The sequence below is a fragment of the Natrix helvetica genome (genome assembly GCF_964273705.1).
Source record: "Natrix helvetica genome assembly, chromosome: 3".
In the NCBI taxonomy this organism is placed as follows: domain Eukaryota; kingdom Metazoa; phylum Chordata; class Lepidosauria; order Squamata; family Natricidae; genus Natrix; species Natrix helvetica.
In genome coordinates this window covers 36767737-36779794 of record NC_138549.1, presented here as the reverse complement: position 1 = coordinate 36779794, position 12058 = coordinate 36767737, and the positions used below count along the sequence as shown (strand labels likewise).

The following is a 12058-nucleotide window of genomic DNA, read 5'->3' as shown; positions in this document are numbered from 1 at the left end:
TGGTTTTTAATATAACAAATTTTATTTTATACTAAAACAAATCATTGTATTCTTTTGATATCTAAATACTGCAAATTGTATACATATATATGGTACGTACGTACGTACGTACATACATACATACATACATACATACATGTGTGTGTGTGTGTATCTTTGTTTTATGTCATAAAATAAAAAATCATCTCTTATATGCCTTGAAAACTGCATTTAAAAATTACTGTATTGTAATCAGATCAAATAAAAACTTTATTACAGCCCTATGCAGCACAGTAAAATTAATTGGCCTGTATTAATAAATCTTTAAAAATTGTAATAAAATTTCATAAAATACACTATTATTGTAACTGCCGTACAAATAGCTATTACAATCACCAACATTTGGGTCTAAACCTCAAACATAGGTAGGATGGATACTACAAATAACAGCAAAAATTGGGCACTCTAGAAAAATATTTCAGATAAAAGCAGTGACAAATAGATCTTGTGCTCTCTCCAGGGTAGATCTTTAAAATGGAATAAATATCTTCTTGTGATCAATTATTTATAAGATAAGACCTATACTAGTTTATAGCCATGTAAGTAACAATTTTGGAAACAATAAAGTTTGCTTTAAAGATGTAGTGGTAAGGTAGACAACATTCTAAAGTACTCAAAATACTATTAGTTAATTGTACAGGTAAGTCCATAATAGTATAGTATGAACTGGGAACAATTAAGCATGGTGCTGCAGAAGTTTATTTTTTTTCCCCTTGGTATCTTAGGGTTCTTTAAAATTACTCTTCCCATTGCATATGAAAAATTCCTCTTTAACAACTAAGTTTTGTTCTTTTTTAAGCTGCCCCTGCATTGACTACTATGTATTTAGGAGCTTTCCCTCTTTATGTTGACAGTAGACTCAGTCCAGAGTGGGTTGCTATGTATTTAAAATTAAGAAGTTGGATCTGGACAACATGCAATTTGTATATCTAGTTTCCTAAAAGAGAAAGATTTAGCCAAATGGAAGAGGCAGTTATAACTTCCTCCTGAACTTAAGAGCTTTTCCTTGAAACTTTTTCAGTAGTCATTTCCCAGTAATATATTTCAAGGAAGAGTTAGAGAAAAATAACCTGCAAGTGAGAATGAAACTGAGGAAGAATAAACAGCTCCTTCTCATCTGACAAATCTCTCTTCAAAATTCTGTTCTCTATACTAGCATTTTAAGGGAAACATGGAAGTGGAAATCTCAAATTTATCTTGCAATATATAGTTTTCCTCGAAAGAAGATATCCTGAAGTAACTGTGCTTTCTATAAGCAAGGGCTCTAAAGCAGAGCTGGACAACCTCTTGGTAATCAATGACTGTACAGTGTGTAGGGCCAAATAGTACTTATCACATATGTGAGGAAGGTCAGGGTTTTTTGTACAGTTTTCTTTTAATTGTTATGGCAGTTGTTATGGGATGTCTTTCCTGTGTTGTTTCATCTCAAACTGATAGGAAATTCTTCACTCAATTATCAATAATCAGATAATTACCAATAATTAAAGGAATCTCTGGGAGTTTTAAAAAAAGGCATGGGGGTCAAATTGCCCACACCCATTCTAAGCACCAACCATTCAAAGAAAGAGACATCTTGAAATTGCTTATTGTGGCAGGAAGCCTTGTACTAAGCCTTTTTATAGTGGTATCTTTTCAAAGTATATGCTTACTTTAGAGTTCAGTAAGGACTTCAATCTTTGAAAATCTTCAGATTTCAACTTCATGTCATCAAAATCATTCTGAGTTTTACTTAGTTTCTCAAATAGAAGCTGTCAAACAAACACAAAGCATTGTTTATGTTTAATGTATTCATGTTTTAAATATGATTTGATATTTAAACACATTAATAAGTTGCATTGTTACATATAAAAAGAGAAATACATTTAAAATTGAGAAAATGTATTGCAGTAGTGTCGTCCTTTATTCAATAAAAGTTGAGCAGCTATAGTGGACACAGCCCTCGCCCTAGATGAGTGGGCCTGCAGAGGGCTGAGGTAGCAGAAACTTTTCTAAGACATATACTATACAAATGAACAGATAATCCAATATGCATTCTACTATGAGAATGTTAACAAGACCTTTCTTGTCTATCTATAGTTCATAAACAATCACACTGATTATTGATTTTGTTTCTTAAATGCACAAGTTTACTCATGGCAAAATACAAAGTTCTTTGAAACTCTGTGAAGTTAAGGGTAACTTTCTAATGGTCTTATTGAAGCCAAAAGAAATCCTGACAACATAATGACCTTAATTAAAATGAAAACTAGAAACAATCTTGGGTAGAAACATATATCTGGGAATAATATCACTTGTTATTTGTGGAAAGCTATAATTATTGGATTAGCAGGAGACCTACTCGTTTACTTTCATGATAGGCCATAGTAAACACCAGCAAAAAGCTATTTTCAGTGTAACAGCTGTAAATTTGAGATAGCTAAAAGTTCAAATGGTCTGCTCATTATTGCTAACAGACACCCAGATTCCATGAAGGAAGCATCACTAACCAATGTAAACATAACTGAATCACTTAAAAAAATTGGATGAGAAAAAAAAAGATAAAATATTGACTTTTGTTCGGCTGAAGTATGGAAGTCAGAACTTCAAGGAAGAGGTTGGTACGCTTATGGAATAAAAAGACAAAAACGTACAAAGTTCAAGGAACAGGGTGATTGACAGCCTTGCAGCAAAATGAAAAACAAACCACTTTACTTTGTTATGACTTCTATATTACTGCCTTCCTAAATTTTGATAACTTTTAATTAACACAAATGGAATATTTGTGTTAATGTGTTTTTATTTATTGTACGCCGCCCCGAGTCCCTTTGTGGAGAGGGAGCGGCTAACAAATATAATAAATTCAATTCAAATTCAATATGTAAAGCATAGTTTGCACAAATGAAATGACTTATTCCAAAAAAAAAAGGTGGTAAGCAAATGTAAGTCATGAATCCTTAATTCATGCATTCTTTTTGGTGTTCAACAGAGATAAACCACAAGAATATCCCCCATTCCTTAGGATGCATTTTTTCCCCACATATCCAAGATAAAAATGAAGTGAGTACAAGATTTAATTCCATTTTGTTTCAATTAAAAAGAGTATGATAAATACCGTATTTTTCGGACTATAAGATGCACCAAAGCTTTGAAGAGGCATTTTTTTTTTAAAAAGTAGGTAGGTAGATGGAGGGATAGAGAGGGAGAGTGTGTAGGTACGTAGGTAGGTAGAGGGATAGAGAGAGAGAAATAGAAAGAGAGAGAGAGGGAAATACAGTAGATAGGTAGGGAGAGAGATAGAGAAAGAGAAGATAGGTTATTAGGTAGAGGGATAGAGAGAGAGAAATATATAGAGAGAGGGAGAAATACAGTAGCTAGGTAGAGAGAGAAAGAGAGAGAGAGTAGGTACGTTAGTAGGTAGAGGGATAGAGAGAGAGAAATAGAGAGAGAGAGAGAGAAATACAGTAGATAGATAGGTAGAGAGAGAGAGAGAGAAATACAGTAGGTAGGTAGGGAGAGAGAGAGAGTAGGTAGGTAGGTAGATGTTTCCAGATGTATTTATCCATGTTCTGGAGAAGGAAATCGCTGACAATCTGCAGCACCTAAGACTTTGTTTCTGCTGGCACAACACTTGATCAATCTAATTCTCATCAATCAGTTAAAGAGCTTTCCAAAAAAGGGGAGGGGGGTTGCACTCTGCAAACCTCCCCAAAACGGTCCGTTCTTTGTGAAAACGGGCCTGTTTTTTTCAAAACAAAGGCATGAATAGCCTTGGGGGGGCTTGCAGAGTACTCTTGGGGGATTGACCCCCCCCCCAAAAAAATGAGCAAACAAAGTCCAATTTTTTGTGAAAATAGGCCTGTTTTGGAGGCTTATAGAGTGCTGCTGAGGGTTTGGAGGGCAAAAAACGCCCCATTTTTTGCTCATTTCTGCCCTCCCCAGCCCACAGGAGCTCTCTGAAAGCCTCAATAAGGGTATGCACAGCCATTTTGGTGAAGGGGTGGGGCTTCCGGAGGCAAAAATGCTGTATTCAGTGTATAAGACACACACTGATTTTCAGCCTCTTTTTTGAGGAAAAAAGGTGCATCTTATACTCTGAAAAATATGGTAATCCCTTGGAGAAAAAATGGCTTTAAAGTTATCCACTGATGTTGTATGATTGATAGTGTTGTGGCCTGCCAGCTGCCAGTTAGAGCTGGTGACAGACCTGGACAATGAGGGGATTGCGGAGGAACTTGGGCCAGTTTTGGAGTCTGGGGAAGGCTCTGATCGATGCTCTGCATTGGAAGCAGAGATAGAGCCAGGGAGGTCTAACATTTCCCAGCTACCAGAGAGGCAGCTGCCTTCGGAGGTGGAGATAAGTGGGGAGGAAGAACAGCTGGGACCTGTTCCAGATGTGCATAGCTATTAGAAGAGGAGAACAACTGAGGATAGGAGTTGACTCGGGAAGAAAGGCACACATGGATGTTGAATGGGCCCTCCCTGGCTGAAGAATAAATAAGAGGAAAGGGGAGTGGTGGTTATAGGAGACAACAGTTCAGACGGAAGATTTGCTCATCATGGTTCTGCCAGAACTAAATTTACAGCTTGGTGGCTGGAAGCTCCCAGTCTGGCAATTATCTCAAGGAACCGATAAGGTCTGTTTCTGCAGTTAACTCTTTGAAGGACTATTGCCTGGACTTTTCAGTGTATGAATGCCATTAATTCACATGAGATAAACAAAGAGGGTTTTTTGGGGATAAGGAGTCTGTTTCTTGTTTCTGCTAAGGCTGGGTCAGAACAGACGATGGACTTGAATTTCGATCTTCCTTATCCTAATTTTGCACCAGAATTCATTGATCATTTTGTATAAATAAAACATTGGTTAATAGTGGCTAAGGTACTGGGCTAGAAACCAGGAGGCTGTGAATTCTAGTCTTCCTTTCTGCATGAAACCCAACTGGAAAACTTTAGGGCAGTCACTCTCTCTCAACCCAACTCACCTCACAGAATTGTTATTGTGGGGAAAATAGGTTAGGAGCATAAATATGTATGCTGCCTTGACATAAAAAAGGCAAATAAAAATAAAATCTTTCCATCTCTTAGTAGATGTCCAATGTTAGTTTCATTTTCAAAAGAAGTTGAAAATGGGATTTCATCATATTTATTTGGATAGCATGCAGTTTTACCTTTATAATTATTAACAATGCAATCTGAGGCAAGCACAGGTGGTTGTTGCTTAACAACACAACTCATAGCAGAATCTGAGTCATTGGGTGAAATTATCAAGTGAGAGACTACATGACTGTCCACTTGATTGCTGTGCTCAATTACCACAACCCTGGCACTCCCAGTTGCACTTATTAAGCAATTGTGAAGTTAGTTAAGCAAATGAAATCCCAGATAAGGAATGCAAAGTACATCAATAGGGGTGGAGAAGACCCTGGAAGGTTCCACTCAAGAGCTGAAAATCTTCCCTGCTAATCCAAGCAGCGTTTTCAGCCCTTGAAGGAGAGACACTTTTGTGCATCCTACACCAGGTCTCCCAGAGCCCTCTTTCACCTCTATTCACCTTACTGCACTTCCTTTCTGCTCAGAAGCTAAAAATCTTCTGCTAAAATCCAAGCAGGATTTTCAGCCCTTGAGTGATAAGAACTTTACACACAGCCTCCATCAGGCCTCCCTGTTCATTCACAGAAATATATAGCATATGTACAATTATGCATTTGTTTATACTTAAATCATTTAGACAGAGAAAAGTTCTTAATGTACATACATCTAACTACTGATTTTCAAAACTGTAACTGTTACTTTGCTGAAAAAAATGATCCAATAAATTATAGATAACTTTGATAGAAATATCAAAGTTAAAGAATTATACAAAGGTAAATGTTCAGAAATTTACTAAATAGGATTTGAAGAGGGATTTAATGGAAGGATAGAGAGATGATGGGACAGAGATATAATGGCAAACAGCAAGTATTTGCTGTTAATATTTTATATAAAAGACTGAAATTTTTAAAAGCAAAATGGACTTATGGAAAGCTACAAAGAACCAGCACTGGATGGAACCAATGGAGGAGCTGGCACCTGGGTCTGATGAAAGCTGGGAAGTATGGAAATCATTGAGTAAACTGTGCATAGATACAGCAAGTTCCAGAGTTACTCTGAACAAATAGGGCAATCTGGTGGTCTCTGCCCTTTGCGATTGTGGTGACATGCAGACAACAACATATGTGTATATCTGTCCTTTGTGTCCTGATCAATGCTCACTTGAGAACCTCATGGCAATGAGACAGAACACAATTAATGTTGCCAGTTTCTGGCCAAGATTTGTTTAACTTGTATATATTTTAATATTGTATTTTATATTTTATATTGTATAATACGCCCTATTTTCATTATGATGCTTCTGACACAAATGAACAAGCAGACCTTTTACCTGATTTTCCTGCTTAAAGGCACAAAGTTGTTCCTTTAGTTTTGAATGTTCCCTAGTTAACATATCTTTCTCTCTGCAAGTCTGATTAAGTTCACTATTAGCATCATCTAACAATTGGTGTAGTCTGCCAATATCTTGTTCATACTTGCATAATGCTTCAGTAGAATGCCTATGTAACAATTAAAAAAAAACAAAATTTTCACATAAAATATTAGCAAAAAAGGACTGACATAAAATCTCTTCATAATACCAATTCTACATGGATAACAATATGACAACTGTGAATACAATGTCACACTTCTCCCATAATAGAAATACTATAATTTAAAACAATTGTTTAAAACTGGCTTCTATTTATAATTTTTAAAATCATACTTCAAATCCCTCTCTGTACTGAGGAATCAAAAATTACTTACATATGATAAATATAGAATAAATGAAGTTATTAAATAATAATTCTAGCATTATACATTGAGGTAATCCAAACATTTAAGTGGAAAATCAAAATTTAGAATTCTGAATCTTACTTTGATGAATGTTCCATGCCAGAAAGAATACTTTTCAGATCTGAAATTGTCTTTTCCTTGAAAATAAATTAAAATTTCTCTTTAGTTAGTTAGAAGAATGAAACAAACAAAAACCCAGATGTTTCTTTTAATTAAAACATCTTTTCATAACATTTATAAGACTAAGAGGGCAATAACATGTAGATTTACACAGCACATATTTTTCCACAATTATGGACTTAATAAATTGGAATCATATGTAGCTGATTTGAAAAGAAAAGAAATTAGTGAATTAGAAAAAAGTGTGGTAAGGCCACACTTGGAATACTGAATTCAGTTTTGGTCACCACAATGTAAAAAAGATGTTGAGACTCTAGAAAGAGTGCAGTGAAGAGCAACAAAAATGATTAAGGGACTGGAAGCTAAAACATATGAAGAACGGTTGCAGGAACTGGGTATGTGTAGTTTAATGAAAAGAAGGACTAAGGGACACATGATAGCAGTGTTCCAATATCTCAGGAGTTGCCACAAAGAAGAGGGAGTCAAACTATTCTCCAAAGTACACGAGGGTAGAACAAGAAGCAAAGGGTGGAAACTGGTCAAGGAGAGAAGCAACTTAGAACTGAGGAGAAATTTTCTGACAGTTAGAACAATTAATCAATGGAACAATTTGCCTCCAGAAGTTGAGAATGCTCCAACACTGGAAGTTTTTAAGATGTTGGATAACCATTTGTCTGAAGTGGTGAAGGGTTTCCTGCCTAGACAGGGGCTTGGGCTAAAAGACCTCCAAGGTTCCTTCCAACTCTGTTATTTTCTGTTCTGTTCTGTTCTGTTCTGTTCTATTCTATTCTTTCAAACAGAACCCAATTAAAGAAGTACTGTCATTTACAATTCAGCAAAACATGACATTTATCACAGCTGCCATATCCAGACTTTTAAAAAATAATGCAGAAAGGGGAAATCTTGATCAACATCTTATCAGAGAAGTTTTTAATCTTTAATATTTTGATCTAGACCCAAACAAATAAAAACCTTGGATGTCTTATTTGTCCCCTATTTATAATAGTTCAAGTTGAACAGAAAAAATCTTCAAATTCAATTCTCCTGCCCTCTAAAATTGTTTAGCGCTACAGAATGCCATCTGAAGTCATTCTAAGTTAGATTATTGCCAAAAACATATTTGTTTAGGTCATGGAAAGGACTCATACAAGAACTCACAAAAGTAATAATCTTTATCTATCTAATTGGTTCGAAGAACAATTCCCAATAGTTCATATAATTAGCAATATATTTTCCTGATTAAACAAAAAAAGTTTACAAAAAGGAACATTCCATAGAATAGCTGATTCTGATGCTCCACACCGAAAGTGACACATATGTGTTTCAGGTTTTTTTACTTATATAGAGAGTGAAGTAGGATTGCTATGTTTTAGATACAATAGCAATAGCACTTAGACTTATATACTGCTCTACAGTGCTTTACAGCCCTTTCTAAGTGGTTTACAGAGTCAGTATATTGCCCCCAACAATCTAGGTCCTCATTTTACCCACCTCAGAAGGATGGAAGGATGAGTCAACCTTGAGTCTGGTGAGATTTGAAACACCAAATTGTAGGCAACTGGCAGTCAGTAGAAGTAGTCTGCAATACTGCACTCTAACCACTACACCATCTGGCTCCACAACTGAAACACAGTTGTTCTGATAGTTTGGATGAATGTAAGTTCAAGGGAAGCTTCCTTGTGACAACATATAAATATCAGTAAAAGGATGCAGGTGATGAAGAAAAGGTTATGTATTGTGAATATTGAATGGTCAATTGTATCAGTAGGATATACTGAACTGGACATCAATAACAACTGAGAGTGACTGGAAGAAAAGATAGGGCACTGATAATCCAGTGGGATATGCAGTACTGTGACATCAATGTTTGTTGAGTATGGGTAAAGCAGAGAGAGAAGCACTGCACGTTAAGTGCTGGAACAACATAGAGGTCATCTGAAGAAAGAAGTGGAGGGAAATGGCATCGGCTTTGCCCTACTCGCTCTGCAAAATCTCTCCAGATTTTGTTTCATCTGAAACCTTAAACAGCCAAAACGTTATGGTTTTGTTTCTGTTGAACAGCAGATAACTGGAAATGGATTGCAGGACATGCAGAAGATGATGTGTTTTTTTTTTAACCTGGAACAAAACCTGAGTTCTATTTTGTGCACAGCCACTGAGAACACCTAAATTTAGAATAATCTGTAGCCTTGAAGTTGTAGTATATAAAGATTTTAGGTACAGAGATTTTAATTTTAAACTAATCTTCAAATTTTGGATGTTTTCTAATAGTACAAAAACTAACCAGTTTTATTTTACATTTATTGAGTACAAATAGTATTATGACATGTGTTGCATAAAAACTAGAAATTATTGGCCATAAGGATGGCTATTTCTAAAAAATGAGAAAAAAACCTATTTTAAGAAAAGGTATACCATTTTAAAACATCCTGAACAATAATGTTCTGGGACCTAAGAGAATTTTTAAATGTGTTTATAATTTACATATAAACATATATTTTTTCAACAATCCTAAAAGTCAGCAATAATCAGAACGTTAATTCATAAACTTGCGTATTAAATCAGTATTCAAATATAATTGTTCCAATGTCTATCACTGTGTTGACATGATATTCATATGTTTTAAAAAATGAGTTATATGTTTTATTTTGATTGATCTACTGAAAATATATGCTTTGAAAAACAGTTTTCTAAAAATAAAGTTCTCGATAATTAACAGAACTATAAACATACAAAAACAGCATTAATCAAAACTACAGAGGCATTCACATATTTAAACTTACTTGAATGGCCAAACTTTCTTCTAATGTAAGAATTTTTTCTCTTTTATCTTCTAGAAGATCTTGTAAAGAATCCTTTTCTGCCTCCATCTCATTTATTGTATCTTTAAGGGTACATATATGTCCTTGTTGCTCCAGGCTTTCTTTTGAAAGTTGTTCTGAAAACAAAATAATAAACCAATTTATCAACCAATTTAATATACAGGCTGATCAAGCAAAGCTCCGAAGAATACATTTCACCTGGCCTGGGTGAGATGGGGGACATCAAGATGGTTTCTGTGCACATAATAAAAGAATTCAATCACATGATTGCCATTTTGATTTTTTTTGACATTTCCCATTCCCCTAGGAATGCTTCTGTATGAAACCAAAATGTTTGTGTGAAAGCTATGGTTTGTTGGTACAGGCAGTCCTCAATTTATGACTAGTCATTCAGCAACTGTTTGAAATTACAATTGTACTGACAACCTGTGCTTAAAGTTACAGGCAATACAGCACACACACACCCATCGTCACACAATCAAAATTCAGGCACTTGGCAGTCCTCCCGTACTTACCACTGCAAATACAGATCCCCCCATCTATCTCCTCTACCAAGCTACATAACCCTATGCTGTTTCAGCCAGCTGCCACTATCCCCAGACCTCTACTTCAGCCCTTGCAGCACCTTTGCCATGAAAAGTGCTGCCTCAAGACCCACACCCCTGGCCTTTGCCATCTTACACTGTTCTCAAGTTGCGCATCCCATCGCTTGCATGTGCCATACCTTCCTTAAGCTGACTTCATGTTCTTTCCCCAAGCAATGTCACATTCCTTTTGCAAGCTGGCCTCCTGTTTCTTCTGCAAGATGGTATCCCATTCTCACAATTCTTAAGAAACCTTTTTGTTCCCCAGGTCTTGCAAGAATGAGACATCAGTTTGAAAATGGCAGGAGACGCATTTTTGTGCATGAGTTGGAGAATGAGGCTTCTGAAACACTGAGCTTTCCAAAACATCATTCAGTATGTGCTCTAAGCCCAATTCAAAATGATGATTATCATTTATATACTTCTGGTTCAGTCTTTCCAAGTAGCTGCCTGCTGCTATATATTTCTGATTTCCATAAAAGTAAATTTGTTCTCACAAGGCTTGTGGATTCTTTCCCACTAGCTACCTTGCAGCAAATAAATATTTTGTTTACATGTTTAAATCCAGAAAAAGCAACTAATAGGGATTGGTCCCTTCCTATTAGCATTTCATAGCATCATCTAGGTTAGGTTATGTTTAGGTTTATTAAATTTATAGACCGCCCCCTCTCCCCTTAGGGACTCGGGGCGGTGTACAGACCGTTCGTGTAAAAAACAACAAAACATAACATAAAACATCAGACAAGACAACGCAAACATACCGTCTGTATATACAACCCAAACTAATTAAATAATTAAAAACAATTCTAAAACCAATTTAAAACCCCAAAATTTAAAATTTAAAAAGCCATCCAGGAAGGTCAGTAGTGGGTGTTCTCTGTAAGTACAATTACAGTTACAATTAGGCCAGGCCGGCTAGTCGAAACAGGTGGGTCTTGAGTTTCTTGCGGAAGGAGCGGAGGTCCAAGGTGGTTCTAATATCGGGGGGGAGGTCGTTCCAGAGGGTTGGGCCCATCACAGAGAAGGCCCTATTCCTAGGCACTGCCCGCCCGCACTGCTTAGCGGAAGGTACCCGGAGGAGTCCCTCTCTGTGAGAGCGGATTGGTCGCAGGGATGTGTGGGGTAGAATGCGAATCTAGATTTGACTGTTCTTGTGCTAAATTATCTCCAATGACGACAAACTTTGTAATATCACTGGATGATGCTCTTAAGTCACTATTTGGCCACTGACTTGTTACTAAGTTAAAACAATTTCATAGAAATATGTATCAAATATCTTTAATGCTTAAGAAGGTATAAAGTACTTATGATCCAGCATGGATCTTGCAGTGACCACACTTTTCTGCCAGTTTGGTGGAGCCTTCTGGTAGGCTATGCTAGATAAACTATACTGGCAGCAGACCCAGACACTGTTAGTCAAATGGAAAAACAAGATGATAGAAAGCATTAAATTGTTGCCATGCCTTTTCTTCAGCAAAGTAAGATATTGATAATATCTTCTTTACCAAAACCCACACCTTAATCAAAATACAGACGTTGCTGAATTTCAATCTCAGCAGTCCAAACAACAGGAGCTAGCTTTCAGCAGGATCTGCTAGAAAATCTATAGGCAATTATTCATAAACTAACAGACATCAGTGAATAGATTGG

General features: G+C 36.2%; 1 protein-coding gene across 3 annotated transcripts in view; it reads right to left on the bottom strand.

The window, feature by feature from the left end:
* Window positions 1-12058, bottom strand: part of TSGA10 (testis specific 10) — a 46952-nt gene that overhangs the window by 18120 nt on the left and 16774 nt on the right. For all 3 annotated transcript variants that reach the window (XM_081946779.1, XM_081946780.1, XM_081946778.1), the window contains exons 11-14: window positions 9786-9940; window positions 6964-7019; window positions 6437-6605; window positions 1689-1787 (exon numbers count right to left, since the gene is read on the bottom strand). In XM_081946779.1, coding sequence (XP_081802905.1) covers window positions 1689-1787; window positions 6437-6605; window positions 6964-7019; window positions 9786-9940 — 479 coding nt within the window. The remainder of the gene's footprint in view (window positions 1-1688; window positions 1788-6436; window positions 6606-6963; window positions 7020-9785; window positions 9941-12058) is intronic.